The 22,575-nt window shown below is 46.7% G+C and overlaps 1 protein-coding gene and 1 long non-coding RNA gene across 4 annotated transcripts in view; one reads left to right on the top strand and one right to left on the bottom strand.

The window, feature by feature from the left end:
- GDPD4 (glycerophosphodiester phosphodiesterase domain containing 4) overlaps positions 1 to 22,575 on the bottom strand; it is a 40,402-nt gene that overhangs the window by 6,542 nt on the left and 11,285 nt on the right. For 2 of the 3 annotated variants that reach the window (XM_081197381.1, XM_081197383.1), the window contains 9 exons: positions 19,100 to 19,193; positions 17,752 to 17,811; positions 15,808 to 15,906; positions 14,951 to 15,044; positions 10,921 to 11,066; positions 9,397 to 9,479; positions 7,792 to 7,942; positions 3,849 to 4,073; positions 1,104 to 1,261 (listed from right to left, as the gene is read on the bottom strand). In XM_081197381.1, coding sequence (XP_081053507.1) covers positions 1,104 to 1,261; positions 3,849 to 4,073; positions 7,792 to 7,942; positions 9,397 to 9,479; positions 10,921 to 11,066; positions 14,951 to 15,044; positions 15,808 to 15,906; positions 17,752 to 17,811; positions 19,100 to 19,193 — 1,110 coding nt within the window. The remainder of the gene's footprint in view (positions 1 to 1,103; positions 1,262 to 3,848; positions 4,074 to 7,791; positions 7,943 to 9,396; positions 9,480 to 10,920; positions 11,067 to 14,950; positions 15,045 to 15,807; positions 15,907 to 17,751; positions 17,812 to 19,099; positions 19,194 to 22,575) is intronic. The other variant, XM_081197382.1, reaches the window with a different exon arrangement.
- The window catches only part of LOC308588877, a 26,763-nt gene continuing 22,150 nt past the window's right edge, over positions 17,963 to 22,575 (top strand). Inside the window, exon 1 of the long non-coding RNA XR_014008958.1 lies at positions 17,963 to 18,819. This is a non-coding gene — a long non-coding RNA (uncharacterized lncRNA). The remainder of the gene's footprint in view (positions 18,820 to 22,575) is intronic.

Here is a 22,575-nt window from a genome sequence, read left to right as displayed (position 1 = left end):
CAGTCTAGCTGCCGCATTCTGGATTAGTTGTAGTTTCCGCGTCACCTTCAAAGGTAGCCCCACGTAGAGCGCATTGCAGTAGTCCAAGCGGGAGATAACCAGAGCATGCACCACTCTGGCGAGACATATTGACTCAGCCTCTGCATTTTAGGCACTTAGAAACTACCGTATTTTTCGCTCCATAGGGCGCACCAGACTATAGGGCGCACCTAGTTTTTAGGGGAGGAAATAAAGAAAAAAAATATCCCCCCCCCAGCCCCAAAGAGCAAAGAAGCCAAGGCAGCAAGCGGGATCCAGCCCGCTGGCTGTCTTGGCTTCCTCTTTAGCCATGCACAACCTCTTCCAGAAGCCAAGACAGCGAGTGGGATGGAACCAACTTGTTGTCTTGGCTTCATTTTTAGCCGCGGGGCTGGGGCAGGGGAAGCCCAAGCTTCCACCGACCACAGCCCCCGGAACAGGAGTTGGCGCTGTGCTCCCCGGGCTTCAGGCTGCTACCCGCAAGCCTTCGGAGCGCGGGGGGAACTCCCTCCGTGCTCCGGAGGCTTGCGGATAGCTGCCTGAAGCCTGGAGAGCGAGAGGGGTCGGTGCGCACTGACCCCTCTCACTCTCCAGGCTTCAGCGAAAGCAACACGAAACCTCCGGAGCACGGAGGGAGCGCTGCCTCTGCGCTTCGGAGGCTTCCCGTTGCTATCGCTGAAGCCAAGGAGCCTGCATTCGCTCCATAGGATGCACACACATTTTCCCTTCATTCTTGAAGGGGGAAAAGTGCGTCCTATAGAGCGAAAAATACGGTGCTCAGTAAACTCTTAATGTGATGAGTGGACTTGATGGAGGGATACCAGTTTCCCAATATGTGGGTTGAAGTCACCCACGGGGGGTCTTAAATCGCCACTTCCAGCACCCTCTTGCTGCCCCCTTGCTCCTTAGCACCCCCACTAGGCAATCCCACCACCTCCCAGGGGGCAGTACCGCCCCCCCTTTGGGAACCACTGATCTGCCACTTCATAAACGTCTTGCTGAAATTTGCCCGAAACATTCACTGAGGAAATCAAAACTCGGTTTTCCAATATGTTCTCTGAGGGTGTGTGGTGGAGTCAACCTACCAAATGTCTACCCAGCGCAAATCTCTGTAGTCCAAGTTGAGCCTGGAAATGCGAGACATCTGGAGGACCTCGACTGGGTAAGCCACGCCTGAGGTTTGCTGGAATTCAGGAGCTAAGCTCTGGACAATGGATCTATACTTTGGTTCCAGCCACAAGACCTGCGATTGGCAGAAGATGAACATAAATTATTCCTGTTAGGATATAGTTCCATTCCACATTAGAACAGGCATATGGAGTTGTATGTCTGTTTACTTCCAGCACAGTCTGCTGGGAACTTCCGTTGTATATAGCTTTTGCCTATGCTGTTTAAAGGTAAAGGGACCCCCAGTCGTGACCGACTCTTCAGTTGCGGCGCTCATCTCGCTTTATTGGCCGAGGGAGCCGGCGTACAGCTTCCGGGTCATGTGGCCAGCATGACTAAGCCGCTTCTGGCGAACCAGAGCAGCGCACGGAAACTCCGTTTACCTTCCCGCCAGAGCAGTACCTATTTATCTACTTGCACTTTGACGTGCTTTCGAACTGCTAGGTTGGCAGGAGCAGGAGCCGAGCAACGGGAGCTCACCCCGTCACGGGGATTCGAACCACCGACCTTCTGATCGGCAAGTCCTAGGCTCTGTGGTTTAACCCACAGCACCACCCACGTCCCATGCCTATGCTGTTTACTTGGACACAAATGGACGCAGGCATGTTTTTCTTTTCTCCTGATGCTGAATAAACACTTGTAAATATGCTTACATATGCCTCTGTCGGCTACTTCCGTTGCAAAAAGTTTTTATCTCTGCTGGCTTGCGTGCTCAGTCTCTAAAGGTCTCTGAGGCTTGAGTCGCAGTTTTTGATGCTGTTCTGAGAATCAGAGTTCGCCCAGCTGCCGGCAGGAGGGCTGGAGCCAGCTCCCCGTCTCCCCGGACACATGCCAACATATCCTACCAAAGGGTTTGGCTGGCCGGAACAGTGAGCACTTCACGCTGCAACATTTTGTTGCAGTTGCCGCAGGTTTGTGTTGTTTTATTTTGAATGTTTTCAACCGGGCTAGCTATAAAGCATATCCAGTCAGGCTTACAACAAAACCACTTCCGCGATAAACAAGGAGGTGGGGTTGCGGGCGGCACGCCCCTTCCCCACATTCACGGGGGCTGGCTCCAGCCCCCGCGATACCTAAGGGAATCCCTGCCCGTGTCATACCCCGGGCCAGCCAATCGGCTGGCTCCGGGGGCGGGGCCTCAGCTAATTAAACCTGCTGCAGCCGAGGCTCCTCCTCTTTTCCTCCGCTGCTGTAGCTGAACCGGTTTTCCCGCCCATCCCACCCTGTTAGGATAGGTTCTCTGACGTTGCTATGAACTACGGTTGGTCGCCGTCAAGGGGCCTGGTAGGAGTTTTCCCAAATGGCGGATTGGCTCCAGCCATTTGGTTTTCGCCTACCTCGTAGCAAACCGTCACAACTCTTCGGTATTGGTGGTTAGGCATTGGTAGGGGTACTGTTCTATTGTTATGCAAATGAAGCGGGGAAGGAGCGCCATCACCTTCCTCCAAGCAAGGGTAGTCCGGTAAAGGATTCCAGGGGGGCGTGGCCTTGTCCTAAGCCTAAGGAGGCGTGGGCCCACGGCACGCCCCCACGCGGTGATGCCCGGGGGAGGTCCTAGTTGACATGCCTCAGCAGGACTCCTCCCTCTGGTGATTAACCCTTCCGGCCTCTAGCCGGTTAGTAGTTAGGACCAATGCCTAAGCCAATACCACTCAATTCCTGTAATCAGTAAAGTTGTGGCCTAATTTGGCCCATTAATCTGAATTCTTGTGCCCTGTGTCTTTATTTCATCGGGGGGAGGCGGGAACTCACCACGCGACAAAGAAAACCGTTTACTTTCTAAATGAATGAGGACAAAATTAACAGAGGAGAACTGCTTCTGTTGCCAGAGGCAATGTGCCTTTGAATGGATGTTGCTGGGAATCACAAGGTTTTTTTTGGGGGGGGGGAGCTGCTGCACTCAGGGTCTGCTTCTGGGCTTCCTATCAGCAACCAGTGGGCCTCTGCGAAAACAAGCTGCTTTTGCAAAGCAACGTCCGCAAACAAGGTGCGTTTCTGTTCCGCTACCTGGATGGAGAACAACATCGTTTGGGTTTGCACGTTGTTTTGGAGTGTGCAAATGAATTTACCGTATCTTTCGCTCTATAAGACGCACCAGACCACAAGATGCACCCAGTTTTTGGAGGAGGAAAACAAGAAAAAAATATTCTGAATCTCAGAAACCAGAACAGCAAGAGGGATCGCTGTGCAGTGAAAGCAGCAATCTCTCTTGCTGTTCTGGCTTCTGGGATAGCTGCGCAGCCTGCATTCGCTCCATAAGACGCACACACATTTCCCCTTACTTTTTAGGAGGGAAAAAGTGAGTCTTATAGAGCAAAAAATACGGTAATTTTGCTTTCATCCCTAATGCCCAGAAACCATCCCCCTTATCTCAGGAGGTACGGATCGCAGCAAAGTCTCTGATGGAGATCTAGCTGGGGGACATGTTCAGATCAGAATACAGACATAGAAAGCTGCGGCCAATCAGTGTGGACAATACTGAGCTCGATGGACCAATGGCCTGACTTCATATAGGCAAGCTTCCTGTAGGTGGTGTTTTTTTTAATCCCCATCAGTGATTTGATACCTGTTGGGTCAGGATCTAGCCCACACGCAACATACTTGGGGGGAGATTCAAGTTGGATAAAGAGGGGCAGGGTTTCGGAGGAGGGGATGTCTCTTACCAAGTGAGATTTGTTCCCCATTTCGTTTTTGAGGACCTCCACGGTTCTGTCGATCCAGGTGTCCCTGTAAGGGTGATGCGCTGGAGGGTGCTGAAGATCAAAGAGGACCAGTTTGTCCTCCTGATAAGCAAGTTTCAAGAGATCGCTGAGCTTGTAGACTCTCTGTTTTCTTGCCAGTTTTTCATCCTCAGGCGAGAGCGGGGGCATTTCGAAGAATGGCCTCTTCTGCAAAGGAATTAGGGGGGAAAGGAGCTGTAGCTTGTCGAAGGTGCTGGGAATTGTAGCTCTGTGAGAGGTAAACTACAGTTCCCAGAATTCCTTCGTGAGGGGAGCCATGACCATTTTATTTATTAAGGATAAGAATAAGAATACCCTGCCAATCTGGCTGGGTTTCCCCAGCCGCTCTGGGCATCTTAAAGGTAAAGGTAAAGGTGCCCCTGCCCGTACGGGCCAGTCGTGTCCGACTCTGGGGTTGCGTGCTCATCTCGCTTAAGAGGCTGGGAGCCAGCGCTGTCCGAAGACACTTCCGGGTCACGTGGCCAGCGTGACGAAGCTGCTCTGGCGAGCCAGCACCAGCGCAGCGCACAGAAATGCCGTTACCTTCCCGCTATAAAGCGGTACCTATTTATCTACTTGCACTTGGGGGTGCTTTCGAACTGCTAGGTGGGCAGGAGCTGGGACCGAACGATGGGAGCTCACCCCGCCGTGGGGATTCGAACCGCCGACCATGCGATCGGCAAGTCCTAGGCACTGAGGTTTTACCCACAGCGCCACCCGCGTCCCTTCGACGTCTTTTGCATCTTACAGCGTCCCTTGGGCATCTTACAGCATATATAAAACATAGTAAAACATCAAACATTAAAAACTTTCTGATATAGGGTTGCTTTCAGATGTCTTCTAAAAGTTGTGTGGCTCTTTATCTCCTTGACATCTAATGGGAGAGGGCCACTACTGAGAAGGCCTTCTGCCTGGTTCCCTGTAACTTTGCTTTTTGCGGTGAGGGAACCACCAGAAGGCCCTCAGAGGAGGACTTCAGCATCAATGAGGGGTGGTATAATTGTTCTTTAAATGTGTGGCATCAACGTGACTGAATACAGACTAGTAGCCTGTTCACACTATGCTAAACAGTCGTACTTTGGAAGTCAAACGGAATCTGTTCCAGAAGTCCGTTTGACTTCCAAACCAAAGCACAGCTTCTGATTGGCCTGCAGCCAATCGGAAACCATGGAAGCCCCGTCAGACGTTCGGGTTCCAAAGAAGGTTTGCAAACCGGAACACTCACTTCCAGTTTTCGATCATTCAGGAGCCAAAACGTCCGAATACCTCTTCTCTTTGGCGATCACTCATAGCCAAGTACAGTGGTACCTCAGGTTAAGTACTTAATTCGTTCCGGAGGTCCGTACTTAACCTGAAACTGTTCTTAACCTGAAGCACCACTTTAGCTAATGGGGCCTCCTGCTGCTGCTGCTGCTGCGCCGCCGGAGCACAATTTCTGTTCTCATCCTGAAGCAAAGTTCTTAACCTGAAGCACTATTTCTGGGTTAGTGGAGTCTGTAACCTGAAGTGTATGTAACTTGAAGCGTATGTAACCCGAGGTACCACTGTAAGTTTGTCTTCCATAAACACAATTTTAACAATGAGTCCGTAAGTGACTGTGGAGGCTAATTCTGGATCCACACGTCCTTCCACAGTGGGGACATTGGTTTCTGGGCGGGAGTTGATCACGGTGTGGATTTGCCAAGTGTGCCTTCCTCTTAGCACATTTCTCCCTTGCGTCCTGAGTTCGAGTGCCTTCAAAGCCCATGACACCTTTGGTAAAGGCTGTTCTCCAACTGGAGTGCTCGCAGGCCAGTGTTTCCCAGTTGTCAGTGTTTATACTGCATTTTTTAAGATTTGCCTTGAGAGAGTCTTTAAACCTCCAGCAGCTTTGGCAGCTGAGGATCAGATGCAGGTGGGGAGCCAGCCCAGGCAAGTGAGCAAGCAGGCAGGGAGGTGGCCTCCGTGAGCAGAGGGGCAGCCCAGGTGAGTAGGAACAGAAAAGCAGGGCAGATCAGCGACTGTCCTGCTCTGCTGCCACTGCCTATCTAACACCAATGAAACTGTCAGGGGCAGATCAACTATGGAATTAACAAAACTTTGGCTCCGGGGGCCCCAATCACAGAGGGGCCCCAGAAGTGTCCTAAGTCCACATTTCTTTATTTTTTTTTGTGTGTGTGTAAAGATAAAGGGACCCCCAGACAATTAAGTCCAGTCGCGAACGACTCTGGGGTTGCGGCACTCATCTCGCTTTACTGGCCAAGGGAGCCGGCGTACAGCTTCCGGGTCATGTGGCCAGCACGACTAAGCCGCTTCTGGCGAACCAGAGCAGCGTACGGAAATGCCGCTTACCTTCCCGCCAGAGCGGTACCTATTTATCTGCTTGCACTGGCCTGTTTTCGAACTGCTACGTTGGCAGGAGCTGGGACCGAGCAACTGGAGCTCACCCCGTCGCGGGGATTTGAACCGCCGGCCTTTCGATCGGCAATCCCAAGCTGCGCAGTGGTTTAACCCACAGCGCCACCCGCGTCCCTGTTTTTTGTGTCTAGTAGACCCAATTTGTGTCGCACGACTCGAAAACTATACGGCATAGGAAATTTTTATTCACGCAAATGACTTTGACGTATGAGGCAATCCAGTGCAGCCATTTGAATCAAAATCTAAGATGTAGTAGTTAATTTAAAAAAATATATAATTGTGGTACTCTGTCGTGGAACAACAAAGAAGGGTAGGACTGGAACCAGTGGCTTCAAGTTACAAGAAAGAGATTCCAACACAATACCAGGAAGAACTTTCTGGTGGTAAGAGCTGTTCGACAGTGGAACGGACTCCCCTGAGAAGTGGTGGACTCTCCTTCCTGGGAGGTTTTTAAGCAGAGGTTGGATGGCCATCTGTCATGGATGCTTTAGCTGAGATTCCTGCATTGCAGTGGGTTGGACTAGATGACCCTTGGGTCCCTTCCAACTCTACAATTCTATGGCTCTATGGTTCTATGACTTCTCACTGCTGCGGTGTCCAACCTGCGTCTGTAACATCAGTATAGCTTTGCAGTCTGTGCTGTAAGTTTACACCTTCCTGTAATGATTCTGTGATGTACTGGTAACCCAGTCAGATGAATAGGGTAAATAATAATACAGTCATACCTTGGGTTACAGGCGCTTTGGGTTGCGCAAGTTTGGATTTGCGCACCTCACCGAACCCGGAAATACCAGAATGGGTTACTTCTGGGTTTCGGCACTTGCGCATGCGCAGAAGCGCTAAATCATGCTTTGCGCATGCACAGAAGCAGTGAATCGCAACCCGCGCATGCGCAGACGCAGCGCTGCGGGTTGCAAACGTGCTTCCTGCACATATCACGTTCGCAACACAAGTGTCCACTGTAATAATAATAATAATAATAATAATAATAATAATAATAATAATAGTAAAATCACTGGTTACCCAGACCTCATTGCTGTTTAAGAAGTTTAAACTTCAGGGCCGCAAAATGGAAACTGTCGTGGCCTAAGGAGGCCTATGGTTGTCTGGGTGAGTTGTAAGTCTGGGTGACCTCAGAGCAGAGAGAGGGAGTTTGGGTGAGCTGTAAGAGGAATGGCATGGAGAGGCATACAGGAGAGTTGGTGAAGTCCAAGGGGAATGGGGGTTTGGTGAGGGAGGGAGGGGCTGGGGAGAAGAGTGAATATGGGCGGCAACGTGGGTGAGATGTACGGCGAATGGAGGGTCATTTGGGTGAGCTCTAAGGCGGACAGTGGTAGTTTGGTTGAGGCAGACCACGCAGAGGCCCGGGCTGTAGTTGCAAACATGGGCAAACCTGCTCTTGGAAGGCTATTCCACTGCTCAGCTCCCCAGAAGCCAACCGGGGAGATGTGATGGGCTGAGTTCCATTTCAAGTCCCGTTCAAACATACCTCAAAGAACCAATTTCCAGAATTCAGCTTCTCCAGTTCGCTCCAGGGGAAGTAGTCAGCAAGCGCCTTCGCCCACGTGCGATTGACAGCCTCAATGTTGGTGGTCCTTTCTAACGTCTTGTCGTGCATGAGGAAGGGGACGCCGTCCAAGCTGTTCAAAACAGAAAAGCAATTTCATGGCAGACGAAGGTGATCGACTACATGGGACTGGCCGAGATGACTGGCAGAATCCGAGACCAAGGAAAAGAGACGGTGGAGGAAGATTGGAAGAAATTTAAAGTTTATCTTAAGAACTTTTATAAATTAAATGAGTGCTAAAATGTCAGGGTCAGAGAAATTAAGAGGTTACAGCTGTATTGATTAGGTAAAAGACAGGGGGAGAAAAAGGTTAATTAATTAAATTATGAAGTGAGGATTTGCTGAAAGAAATTTGAAAACAGGGATGCAGAAAGGGAAGGTATGGGGAAGTCGGAGAAACAGGGTTTAAGGTTTTGAAATTATACTTGTTTATGTGTTTGTTTGTTTTTGTATTGTGTATTGTATGTGTTGAATATGTGTTAAAAAACCAATAAAAATTATTATTAAAAAAATAATAATTTAGAAAAAACAAAACAGAAAAGCAATTTCGCACGTCACGCTTGGGGTCTTAGGCAGGCCATTCGCCAGGTCGCCTGAGAACAGCTGAGATGTGTCGCATATTCTCTATGGTTCCAGTTTTCAGGGGATAGTGGGAAACCATAGTGATTTATTTGGATGGCTACTAACAACCATGGCTATGTTCTGGCTCCACTCTCAGAGGAATTATGCCTCTGAATAGCAGTCTCTGCGAATCGCAGGTGGGCAGAGTCCTGTTGAGCTCATTCCCTGCTTGTAGGCTTCTCACACGCCCAGTGAGAGGTACAGGTAAGATAGGTAAAAGATCCCTGGATGGTTCAGTCAAGGGCAACTATGGGGTTGCGGCACTCATCTTGCTTTCAGGCCGAGGGAGCCGGCGTTTGTCCATAGACATGTGGCCAGCAGGACTAAACTGCTTCTGGTGCAACGGGACACCGTGATGGAAACCAGAGCACATGGAAACGCCATTTACCTTCCTGCCGGAGTGGTACCTATTTATCTACTTGCACTGGTGTGCTTTCGAACTGCTAGGCTGGCAGGAGCTGGGACAAAGCAACGGGAGCTCACCCCGTCACGGGGATTCGAACCGCCGGCCTGAAACCATTGATATTTGAGGGAGCAGGCTAGCGGGCGGGGCCCATGACTTACATCATAGGAGCCTACACTGTTGCTGTATGTAGCTTTAATTTATTTGTTTTTTTATCTTATATTTTGGAAATGTACATCCCGTTTTTTTCCCCTTTAATTTTTTGGGGGCCCCCAAGAGAGTGGGGCCCTAAGCTATAGCTTGTTTAGCTTCAACGTAAATCCGTCACTGGCCCCTGGCCTGATCTAGCAGGTTCTTAAAGCAGCACCAAGACGCCAGCGAGAGTTTGTGAGTTGAAAGGGATGGTTTAAACACAGCAGGCAGTAACGATCCCTTAAGAGAGCAGAGCACGTATGGGGGGAAAATATTGACCCCATCTGGGAAGCCGTGCTCCAGAAGCTCACCTAATTTTGACATCCGTCTCAAAGCCGATAGCACCGTAAGCGGCAGTTTTTCTGAACGACATCTCTGTATTTTCGGGAGCTACCTGTTATAAAAATGAGAGAGGAAGACATGACGGATGGGCCAACAGCCCCAATCCCTGTTTTGCAACCTCCTTGATCATTTCCTGGAAAGGAACTCTGAGAATGCTTGGGGGGGGGTGTAAGTAGACTTCCCTCCATCCTCTCCACGGGTCCTATTGTCATGTTTTCCAACTGCATATTATTTCACCATCAATGTTTTAATATCTCTCCATATTATCCAATGTATTTGTTACATTTACAAGTGTTGTTAAAATCCTGCTAATGTTTCCGTTTGCTTACAGTGGTCTCTTAAATAAATTACAAAGATAATTTAAATTTCTGAAAGTATAGAACAACATGTTTAAAGTGAAGATGAAAAGAGATAAAGATGTTAAGAGGATTAAGTAAATTTTATGAGATTTTATCTTGGAAAACCGTTACAATGATATATCATGAAATTCAGATAAGGGAATTTGAGGGAGTCATTTAACAATGTTACTAAGATTAGACCAAGTTTAGTTATGATGTTTGTTTGTTTGTTTGTTTGTTTGTTTAAAATTTTGGAAAATCAATAAAAATTTTGAAGAAAAAAAATAAATTACAAATATTTCCCATTTTTCTTCAAATGAATTCTGAGAATGCTTCTGACTGGCCTGGACAGAGCTATGGGAGAGTGTGGAGAAACAAGACAACTACACACTTGTAAAATTCACTTCTTCTTTCTGCCTCTGGCCTTGGCCACTCGTGGCATGTGGCCCTGGAAAGCTAACCTGAATTAAATGTGGCCCTCGAGCTGAAAAAGTCCCCCCACCCAGCCACTGTACAAATTTTTGCCACGACGGTCTTGTGTATTGTGTAATGGCGCACATGTTGACTGTCGTCCGAAGTCCCTAGTTGAGTATGACCAACAGAAACATCCAGTATACCTGAAGGAGCGTCTCCACCTCCATTGTTCTGCCCGGACACTGAGGTCCAGCTCTGAGGGCCTTCTGGCGGTTCCCTTGGTGCGAGAAGCCAAGTTACAGGGAACCAGGTAGAGGGCCTTCTCGGTAGTGGCGCCCACCCTGTGGAACGCCCTCCCACCAGATGTCAAAGAGAAAAATACCTACCAAACTTTTAGAAGACATCTGAAGGCAGCCCCGTTTAGGGGAGCTTTTAATGTTTAGTAGGTTATTGTATTTTAGTGTTTTGTTGGAAGCCGCCCAGAGTGGCTGGGGAAACCCAGCCAGATGGGCGGGGTATAAATAATAAATTATTATTATTATTATTATTATTATTATTATTATTATTATTATTATTATTATTATTATTATTAAATGGTGGCAAAGGAGCTCTTCATCAGGTGAGAAAAATGGTTTGGATTTCTTTAAAGGTTAAAAACAAACCAACTATCCGAAAGAGGAGGAAGCGTAATGGCATCAGGTTATTCTGAAGTCCCGCCCCCCGCGTTCCAATTCAACCTACCATTGGTGCTCCTCTGTGGCCAATCAGGTGCGGCTTGGGACCCAGCACCCCCTTCTCCATAATACAGGGAGAATGGAACCCCAGGGGTATGAAGAGAAGGCAGAGGACGATGACCAAGTAGGGGGAAATAATCAATGCCTGCAGAACTGAACGAAACAAGAATGGTCATGGTCTTTGCTATGCTGAATGGGAAGGGGGACAAGTCCAAGTAGGAATGAATAAGTATTTGCTGGCCTGGGTCATGTCATGTTTCTCACCCCCAATCCCATTTTCCTTTCTTTGCCCTAATATGCAATTAAATAAAAATAAGCCAGCATGAAACCCCACATTTCTAAAACATTTTCTCTCGAAATACAGGTTCCTTCCAGTAGCACTTTGTTGTTGTTTAGTCGTGTCCAACTCTTCGTGACCCCATGGACCAGAGCACGCCAGGCACTCCTGTCTTCCACTGCCTCCCGCAGTTTAGTCAAACTCATGCTGGTAGCTTCGAGAACACTATCCAACCATCTCATCCTCTGTCGCCCCCTTCTCCTTGTGCCCTCCATCTTTCCCAACATCAGGGTCTTTTCCAGGGAGTCTTCTCTTCTCATGAGGTGGCCAAAGTATTGGAGCCTCAGCTTCAGGATCTGTCCTTCCAGTGAGCACTCAGGGCTGATTTCCTTCAGAATGGATCGGTTTGATCTTCTTGCAGTCCATGGGACTCTCAAGAGTCTCCTCCAGCACCATAATTCAGAAGCATCCATTCTTCGGCGATCAGCCTTCTTTATGGTCCAGCTCTCACTTCCATACATCACTACTGGGAAAACCAGAGCTTTAACTATACGGACCGAGACCAACTAAGTTTGTTATTGGTATGAGCAGTAGCACACACGAAAGCTCATACCAATAACAAAATTAGTTGGTCTCTAAGGTGCCACTGGAAGGAATTTTTATTATTATTATTTTATTTTGTTTCGACTATGGCAGACCAACATGGTGGCTACCTACCTGTAACTAGAAATACAGGTTGTTAGTGGATTCTCTCTCAAAACACACAGTTTGAAAGTTGATGCCTTTCCGATGGGTCCCATGTCGAAGTCCTCTTGAGGCCCACTTACTATCAAAAGTCAGACCCACCCACCCCCCAATCTAGAGGGTGGTCCCACGGCACTGTGGGGGTGACTTTGTGGGGCTAGTCTGCATGATGCCTGAGTCCCTGAAGCAAGCAAGCATTAAAATCTAATGAAGGTTTCCATCCTTCAACTAGTCAGGCAAGTTTCTTTGTGAGAGAACGGCCATCATTTGTGTAACAAAAGAAGTGATGGGGCCCTTTGGGGCAAATAATAATAATAATAATAATAATAATAATAATAATAATAATAATAATAATAAATTTTTATTTATACCCCACCCTTCCCAGTTCAGAAAACCGGGCTCAGGGTGGCTAACAACAAATTTAAAACACTTAATTGTTGCAACAAAAAAACAGCATAAAATACAATATAAAACATGAATAACAATAAATTCAGAATTCAAAAATCAATTTAGGGGGGAAATCCATCCAATAAACATTAGATGATCACCAGGGCTAGCTGGCTAAATTAGTCCTATCTGGGCCAGCGAGGAGACCAGGGGAGAATTAGCTGTGGGATCCCAGAGCGGGTAATCCATAAAAAGGGGAGGGGGAGGGAAGGAAGAGGAATAAAAGATCAGGCTAAGTTCAAATGGAAAGCCAAGCGGAATAGCTCTGTCTTACAGGCCCTGTTGAAGGAGGTTAAATCCTGCAGGGCCCTGGTCTCATGGGACAGAGCATTCCACGAGGTCGGAGCCATCACTGAGAAGGCCCTGGCCCTAGTGGAGGATACTCTGACTTCCTTAGGGCCGGGACCTCTAAACTATGATTAATCATGGACCTTAAGGTCCTTTATGGGGCAGACCAGGAGAGGCGGTCCCGTAAATACGAGGGCCCTAAGCCATAAAGGGCTTTAAAGGTCAAAACCAGCACCTTAAACCTGACCCGATACTCCACCGGGAGCAAGTGCAACTGGTATAGCACTGGGTGAATATGCTCCCATGGCAGGGACCCCGTGAGGGATCTTTCCCCCTCCTCACCCGGCTGGTATCTAGAGGGACAGTTGCCCAAGCAGTTGTGTGTGAGCTGAGAGCAGAAAACAGGCTGCAGGCAGAAGCCAGAGAGTGAGAGCCATGCTTGACTGGGAGTGGCCGCCAAGACCATATAAAACCAGTCCTGAATGACCTACATTGGCTCCCAGTACGTTTCCAAGCACAATTCAAAGTGTTGGTGCTGACCTTGAAAGCTCCTAAACGGCCTCAGCCCAGTATACCTGAAGGAGCGTCTCCACCCCCATCGTTCTGCCCGGACGCTGAGGTCCAGCTCCAAGGGCTTTCTGGTGGTTCCCTCTCTGCAAGAAGCAAAGCTACAGGGAACCAGGCAGAGGCTTTCTCGGTGGTGGCACCCGCCCTGTGGAACGCCCTCTTCAGATGTCAAAGAGATAAACAACTACCTGACATTCAGAAGACATCTTAAGGCAGCCATGTTCAGGGAAGTTTTTATTGTTTTACGTTTTATCATGTTATTAATATCCTGTTGGGAGCTGCCCAGGTGGGTGGGGTATAAATTAAGGTTACCAGACGTCCCCGTTTCCCGGGGACAGTCCCCGGATTTACAAATCAATCCCCATACAAAATCCATTGAAGTTGAACAGTGTTCCCAGATTTATTGAAAAAAATCTGGTAACCTTAGTATAAAATTATTATTATTATTATTATTATTATTATTATTATTATTATTATTATTATTATTATTAAATTTCTGCTCAATTCCTAGGCTATGAGTATGGGAGAAGCCATTCCTTTTGGGGAATTAATGCTGTGAGCCCTTCCATCTTAGGTTTGGGTTGTATATACCGTATTTTTCGCTCTATAAGACACACCGAACCATAAGACGCACCTAGTTTTTGGAAGAGGAAAACACAAAAAATATATTCTGAATCCCATAAGCTAGGACAGCCAGCGGAATCGCAGCACTGCGATCCCACTGGCTGTCCTGGCTTATGGGATAGCCACGCACTGCGCTCCAGAGGCTTCGGGCGGCTATCCCTGAAGCCCGGAGAGCAAGAGGGGTTGGTGCGCACTGACCCCTCTTGCTCTCCTGGCTTCAGCGATAGCCTCCCGCTGCGCTCCGGAGGTTCCGCGTTGCTTTCACTGAAGCCATGGAGCCTGCATGCGCTCCATAAGACGCACTGTAATGGCTTGGCTCTCCCACAGAAGCGAGACACCAGCAGTAATTATCTCAGGTTTATTGCTCAAACACATAAATCACTCCAGAGCTTCTTCACTTCGTTTCTGACTCCAAGTTTGCAGTTGCCGAGTCTAAACTCTGCCCCTTCCTCTTCTTCCAACAGGGGGGAAAACTCTTTTGCTTCTTCTCTTTCCCCCTCCTCTCAATGAACTTTTCGCACCTTTGAGTTTTTGGGCTAGCTATTCTTGGCCTCTCTCCATCTGTTTCTGAGCTAAGGTTGGCATTTTGTGGATCTTTGCTATCTGCTGCCTGCTCTCTGTTCTCTGAAGCTATGCCACTCGGCTGCCCCTCCTCCCTCTCACATTCCAGCTCACATTCCAGTGTCCTTATCTCTCTTTGCCTGCTTTCATTCCCAGCCTCTGTCAGCTCCGGAATGAAGCTGACATGCACACACATTTCCCCTTACTTCTTAGGAGGGGAAAAGTGCGTCTTATAGAGCGAAAAATACGGTATGTGTAAACAAACCATACATCTTAAAGACACCACAGTTTCCACTGTCTCCCATTCCAAGGAAACCAAACTTTTGGTAAGTACCTGGAACCCCTCGGATCTTGCGCCACTTGGAGACTGGGGAGGAGGGTCATGCAACAAAACTTTGTGGTTGTGTGGGGCCCATCAGCAGACCCATGCCAAGGACCCAGCCGAAGTCAGACGCCTTCCCCCAGGAGCAAGAGCCCCAGCCCCTATCTGCAAAGAGATGTTCATCATAATAACCAGAGCTCATTGTACCTTTGTTGTCTGTCCAGAAGAAATGAAGAGCCACTGGCCACGCCAGGAGGACCATGATGAATACGGCAACCATGTGGAGGAAGGGAGCTGTGACCTGTTGGGAAGACAAAGTGTCCCCATGAGACGCTTGGGACAGAGTCATCACCTTGCCAGCAAAGGTCCGTATAGTTAAAGCTATGGTTTTTCCAGTAGTGATGTATGGAAGTGAGAGCTGGACCATAAAGAAGACTGATCGCCGAAGAACTGATGCTTTTGAATTATGGTGCTGGAGGAGACTCTTAAGAGTCCCATGGACTGCAAGAAGATCAAACCGATCCATTCTGAAGGAAACCAGCCCTGAGTGCTCACTGGAAGGACAGATCCTGAAGCTGAGACTCCAATACTTTGGCCACCTCATGAGAAGAGAAGACTCCCTGGGAAAGACCCTGATGGTGGGAAAGATGGAGGGCACAAGGAGAAGGGGACGACAGAGGACGAGGTGGTTGGACAGTGTTTTCGAAGCTACCAGCATGAGTTTGACCAAACTGCGGGAGGCAGTGGAAGACAGGAGTGCCTGGCGTGCTCTGGTCCATGGGGTCATGAAGAGTCGGACACGACTAAACAACAAATTGACACATAACTCTTTAAAAACACACACACAAAAATGGAAAACTAGCGAGGTCACAGCTAAAGAAGAATGGCAACTTAAGCCGACAGAATATATGCAAGTCACGGACTTAACATATAGAATAAGAGGACAAGGAGAACGAAGACTGGGAAAGGTTTACTGAATATACGGGAAATAATGGTGTACAGCTGAAAACGCTGGCAGCATTAAGATAAAGCAGCATTCAGATAAAGCCTAGCGGTTTTCTCACCTGAAAGGACAGGTAGAACGTGCTCCACTGCGCAGTCCAGAGAAGCGTTACCACGGCAAAGGCAAAGCAGGAGAAACCCAGGACCAACACTGTCGCGATCTAAGGGAATCAAACATTAAAAACAATTTCTCCCCCCTTTTTTAAAAAATATACTAAAATACATAATATAAATTTATAATATAAAAATATAATATAAAATATATAATTTAAATATAAAATGTATTAAAATAAATTTAAAAATATATAATTTCTATTGAATGTTCTGTTTTACAATTTAAGGTACTCATTTTTACATCCTTAAGATATCAATGACTTCCCTTCTTTTCTTCCTATGGCTCATTTTACATATCAAAAATCCCTGCATATATTACAAAAACTATACCATTCAGTATTCCTTTATTGCATCCATCAAAGCTTATTTATACTGTCGGATTCATCTTAATGCTGCCAGTGTTTTCAGCTGTATGCAGTTATTTCCCATATATTCAATAAATGTTTCCCAATCTTCTCTAAATGTATGTTCTTCTTGTTCTCTTATTCTATATGTTAAGTCTGCTAGCTGTGCATATTCTGTCAGCTTAAGTAGCCAATCCTCTTTGGTTAGGACCTCACTCACTTTCTTTAAAAAAAAATTTTTTTTTCATTGGCTTTTCATAATTTTATATATTTTAACATATCCATTTCAAAGATTGAAATACAAGGTTCCTGTGAACCATCACACCTCCTTCCCTCCCTCCATGGGTTCCATTATTTAAATTTAAGTTTGCTGTATCTTTTACCCTTATCCATCTGTTTAATAACCATAATTATCATAAATAATTCCACATTACAAGTGTCATTACATCTCTGCCAATGATTTTAACTGTTTACAGTGGTCTTTTAAATATTTTACAAATTTACTCCAGTCTTTAGAAAATACTTAATAATATTAAAAATAAAAATAATTTATTATTTATACCCCGCCGATCTAGCCCAGCCACTCTGGGCGGCTTCCAACAGAATATTAAAATACAATAACCTATTAAACATTAAAAGCTTCCCTAAACTGGGCTGCCTTCAGATGCCTTCTAAAAGTCTGGTAGTTGTTGTTCTCTTTGACATCTGAAGGGAGGACGTTCCACAGGGTGGGTGCCACCACCAAGAAGGCCCTCTGCCTGGTTCCCTGTAACTTGGCTTCTAACAGTGAGGGAACCACCAGAAGGCCCTCGGTGCTGGACCTCAGTGTCCGGGTAAAACGATGGGGGTGGAGACGCTCCTTCAGGTATACTGGGCCGAGGCCATTTAGGGCTTTCAAAGTCAGCACCAACACTTTGAATTGTGCTCAGAAATGTACTGGTTTTCCTGGTTTCAGATCTTCAGAATATAATAATAATAATAATTTATTATTTATACCCCGCCCATCTGGCTGGGTTTCCCCAGCCACACTGGGCGGCTTCCAACCAAATATTGAAAACAATACAGCATCAGGCATTAAAAACTTTCCTAAGCAGTTGTCTTTTAAAAGTAAAATAGTTGTTTATTTCCTTGACATCTGCTGGGAGGGCGTTCCACAGGGCAGGCGCCACCACCGAGAAGGCCCTCTGCCTGGTTCCCTGTAACCTCACTTCTCGCAGCGAGAAATACAATCAACCAATCAAGCTGTTATTGGAGGCAGTACGCCCAGTTGCTGGGCACTCCAAGTGGGGGAAATGATGTTGTGCCCAAGTCTTGCTTTTACGCTGTACGTTGAGACATCTGGTTGAGCACTTTAAGAATAGGACGCTGGTCTAGGTGGGGCTTGGGCCTGAATCTAGCATGATTTGACACAGTTGCTCTGCCGCTGGTGCCCTTGCCAGTCTCAGCTACTCTTATGGCACCAGTTCAGAGGATGATCTGGTTCCTACACAGAGACTTGGGCCTGAAATTGTTTTATTATAAGGAAGGGCAACAGGTTAAACAATTTACCTTGTGACTCCAGTGCAGATACAACCGCTGCCTCTCTGATATCAGACACACCGCTATGATCTGTGGAAACATTGGCAGGAAGGTACTTAGTCGTACCCACAACTCAGAGCCCTGGAGCCTGGTTGATTTCAATGATGGGAATAATAATAATAATAATAATAATAATAATAATAATAATAATAATAATAATTTATTTATTTATATCCCACCCTCCCCAGCCAAAGCTGGGCTCAGAGTGGCTAACAACAGTAAAAGTAACACAGTTTACATAAAATCACAATCTATTAATTGAAATACATTCTAAAATCAATTCATTCTAAAATCAATTCAAAATCTAATGGCAACCATTGGGCTAGAGTTCTATGAGGATTACCAAAGGAGGGGGTATGGATTTCTATTAAAATCATTTATTGCCCTACATCCGAAGATCACAGGGCAGTTAGGAAAGCACAAAGCTACATAAAATTGGGAATCGATCCAATCTGAAGATCATTTGATATGCCGAGTATATGAATATGAGTCCGTCTAGTCCACAACTTTTTGCTCCAGTGATTGCCAACTTTTTATGGCTCCAGAGACACATTTGGAAATCTAAGGAACTCTCATGGATACCACCGAATATCTGTTTCACAGGAGAAAGTCAGGGGATGCTCAGAAACGCACACACCTCAAACAGGCAAACTCCCCACCAAAGCTTCAAAAATTGGGATGAATGGGAGGCCTTGGTGGGCTTTGCAGAGGGTGTCCGAGGGTGCCCTGGGGCTCATGGGCACCATGTTGGAGACCCCAGGTCTGTCTGGAATAACAGGAGCTCTCGAGGGACTCTCAAAGAGTCTATTCCAGTTCCAGTACAGTGGTACCTCGGGTTAAGTACTTAATTCGTTCCGGAGGTCCGTTCTTAACCTGAAACTGTTCTTAACCTGAAGCACCACTTTAGCTAATGGGGCCTCCTGCTGCTGCCGCACCGCCGGAGCACGATTTCTGTTCTCATCCTGAAGCAAAGTTCTTAACCTGAAGCACTATTTCTGGGTTAGTGGAGTCTGTAACCTAAAGCGTAGGTAACCCAAGGTACCACTGTACTGCTATCAAATATCTCCTTATATCTTTGGGTTGAAAGGCAGGGGGCAAATCTGCTAAAACAAATCAAGGGACGTTGGGTGTTGAACCCAATACATTCTACAAGCAACCTGCGCATTATGCCACCTACACGGCCCATGACTCCAGTCTCCACAGATATGGTCCCCTCCCAGAGCTTTTACAGCCTCAGTGCTGCACCTTGGTGGAGACTTGGCTGCCAACCTGAACCATCCCCTTGGGAAGCCTTTAATCAAAAGAAAGTTGTGCTTACCAGTAATAACAAGAGATAGGTGAAAACGACGGCAGCGAGGATCAGGAAGACGGCAGACCAGTGAAACCAGAAGCCCAAGTTCCCATAATTGTACCTAAAAATGCAACGCAAACTCGTTACGTATGGGATGAGCCAGGGTTCTAAATCTTGAAAGGCAGGGGCTCGTCATGATGAAGGAATGGGTTTCTGTGCAGTCAGTTTGAACCGGGACCCCCAAACCCCCTTTTCTTCTTTCTCCAAGGGAGCATTTCTAAAATGCATTAACTTGAGCTGTTGAGCAAATGCATAACAAGAACACAGCTGTATAAACAGCTCTCTCCTTTATCAGTCATGGCAATGGATGCCCTTGGCTGTTCCAGTGGAGTAGGGATGACACGTCTGGGTCTTATCTTACATCCTAACCACACTCTGACGCACAGACCTAGTGCGGGAACAGTGCCAGAGTGTGTTCTTAGAGTTGGTGACCTCTTGCTCCAAGATAGAGTGTAGGAACAGGAATACCCTTTTATGGTCAGGAGTTCAGGAAGGAAAATCCTTTTATGGTTTAGAGTACCAGAGCAGGAACATCTGTGATGTCAACCTGTACAAGCTGACGTTTCTGGATTCCTGGGGAATATATTATTCCTGGGGAATATATATTCCTGGAGGATATATATACTGCATGAAATTTCTCATTTCTTTGGACTTGCTGTGGACTGACCACGCAAGTGCCTTTCTGCTGCTCCGGAGAGCAGAAATAAAGAACTCTTTCTCTGAACCAACCCTCGGTGTCATTTGACTTCCTTCCTCCCTTCCGGGAGCAATGCAGAGCCCACCAATCAGTAAAGTCTAATAAGGCTACAATGACAGCCATGTCCCCCATGGAGAGTCCAAACATTTAAGCAGGAGAAGAACATAAACAGCTGCCTTATATTGAATCAGAGCAATGCTCCATCTAGTTCAATATTGTCTACACACAGGCTGGAAGCAGTTCTCCTGGAAATCAGACAGAGAGCTCTACTTAGAGATGTGAGGATCGAAACTGAGACCTTCTGAATGCAAAAGAGGTTTTCTACCAATAAGCTGCAATGAAGGGAGAGTAGTGGGAAATAATGCATAACATAATGCCCACTTGATAGCTGTGAATTTGTCTGATCCTCTTTTGAAGCCACCCAAATTGGTGGCAATTCTACAAGGCAGGCTTAAGCAGTATGTGGACCAAGAACTCCCAGAAGTGCAAGCTGGATTTCGAAGGGGCAGAGGAACCAGAGACTAAATTGCAAACATGCGCTGGATTATAGAGAAAGCTAGAGAGTTCTAGAAAGACATCTACTTCTGCTTCAGTGACTATGCAAAAGCCTTTGACTGTCGACCACAGCAAACTATGGCAAGTTCTTAAAGAAATGGGAGTGCCTGATCACCTCATCTGTCTCCTGAGAAATCTCTATATGGGACAAGAAGCTACAGTTAGAACTGGATATGGAACAACTGATTGGTTCAAAATTGGGAAAGGAGTACGAAAAGGCTGTATTATTGTCTCCCTTGCTTATTTAACTTATATGCAGAATTCATCATGCGAAAAGCTGGGCTGGATGAATCCCAAGCCAGAATTAAGATTGCCGGAAGAAGTATCAACAACCTCAGATATGCAGATGACACAACCTTGATGGCAGAAAGTGAGGAGGAATTAAAGAACCTTTTAATGAGGGTGAAAGAGGAGAGCGCAAAATATGGTCTGAAGCTCAACATCAAAAAAAACGAAGATCATGGCCACTGGTCCCATCACCTCCAGGCAAATAGAAGGGGAAGAAATGGAGGCAGTGAGAGATTTTACTTTCTTGGGCTCCTTGATCACTGCAGATGGTGACAGCAGTGACGAAATTAAAAGACGCCTGCTTCTTGGGAGAAAAGCAATGACAAACCTAGATAGCATCTTAAAAAGCAGAGACATCACCTTGCCAACAAAGGTCCGTATAGTTAAAGCTATGGTTTTCCCAGTAGTGATGTATGGAAGTGAGAGCTGGACCATAAAGAAGGCTGATTGCCAAAGAATTGATGATGGTGAATTATGGTGCTGGAGGAGACTCTTGAGAGTCCCATGGACTGCAAGAAGATCAAATCGATCCATTCTGAAGGAAATCAGCCCTGAGTGCTCACTGGGAGGACAGATCGTGAAGCTGAGGTTCCAAGACTTTGGCCACCTCATGAGAAGGGAAGACTCCCCGGAAAAGACCCTGATGTTGGGAAAGATGGAGGGCACAAGGAGAAGGGGACGACAGAGGACAAGATGGTTGGACAGTGTTCTTGAAGCTGCAAACATGAGCCTGACCAAACTGCGGGAGGCAGTGGAAGACAGGAGGGCCTGGCGTGCTCTGTCCATGGGGTCACAAAGAGTCGGACATGACTAAACGACTAAACAACAACAAAGTTGGTGGCCATCACTACTTCTCATGTGAGTAAATCCCATAATTTAACTATGCAGTTTTGTCCTTCCTCAATCTTCCAGGATATGTGGTAGACACATCTCTGTACTCCAACAGAAGGGACTGGTCAGGGGCAGGGCTTAGGAACTGCTGGGAGCCTGCCCTCCTGAACCTGCCACCCGAGGCTATCATCTCACTTCGCCTAATAGTAGGGCCTCATGGACATAGAGAGACAACAGGACTGTACAAGGGTCCCCGATTATAAAATCATAGAAAACGGGAGATACGTAGCCACTCCAGCAGCATATCTCTATTTCCTTACATCCAGAAATGCAAGTTGGGCTTTTACTCTTGCTAGAAGTGTTATATACTGACATTCTCACCCTTGGCCAGCAGGGGGATACTGTAGATAGTTTTCACTCAGGTCCACATATGCAAATAAGGGATTGAAAGTGACGTTCAGTGATTGGATAGTTACAGAAAGTGTTACAGTTGCGTTGTAGTGGAGGTTGGCTGAACCCTTCAGTTCTGTTCTGTTCTGGCCTGTGAATAAACAAGAGCTGTTTGAAGAATTGCTGTGTCGTCTGATATGTTCACCCACAACTTAACAAGAAGCTCAGCCTTGCCCTCACCGGTTCTGCAAGGCTCCTATAGAAGGGTCCTGTACGCACAGAGACTTTGCGCCTGCCCATTAGAGGAAATAGGAAGCCTCAAACATATATTTTTAGATGTCCTTTTTATGCTGAGATTCATAGAGACACAATTGATCCTTTGCTGAAAAGGCTCGCCAGTCTTTCAGACAAGTCTAAACTTAATTTTCTCCTCTTAGGCAAAGATCATAAAACGACCTGGCTGGTAGCCAGATTCTGCGCCCAGATTTGTAGGCACAGGTCATCCTCTAGAATAAAATAGCTTACTAGGGAAATGCTGAAGTTGCTCTTTGGAGTGCCTCAGGGTCAATTTTTTATGGTAGCCCAAATCTCAGCTATATGGGTGTATGTATATATTTCAATTTTAACTCATGAGCTATTGCTGCAATCTGCTCCGATTGTATATTTTATGTAGTATATTTTA

The sequence above is a fragment of the Podarcis bocagei genome (genome assembly GCF_964188305.1).
Source record: "Podarcis bocagei genome assembly, chromosome: 6".
Lineage (NCBI taxonomy): Eukaryota > Metazoa > Chordata > Lepidosauria > Squamata > Lacertidae > Podarcis > Podarcis bocagei.
Note: the sequence above shows the minus strand (reverse complement) of the source record. Positions and strands in the feature narration are given on the sequence as shown.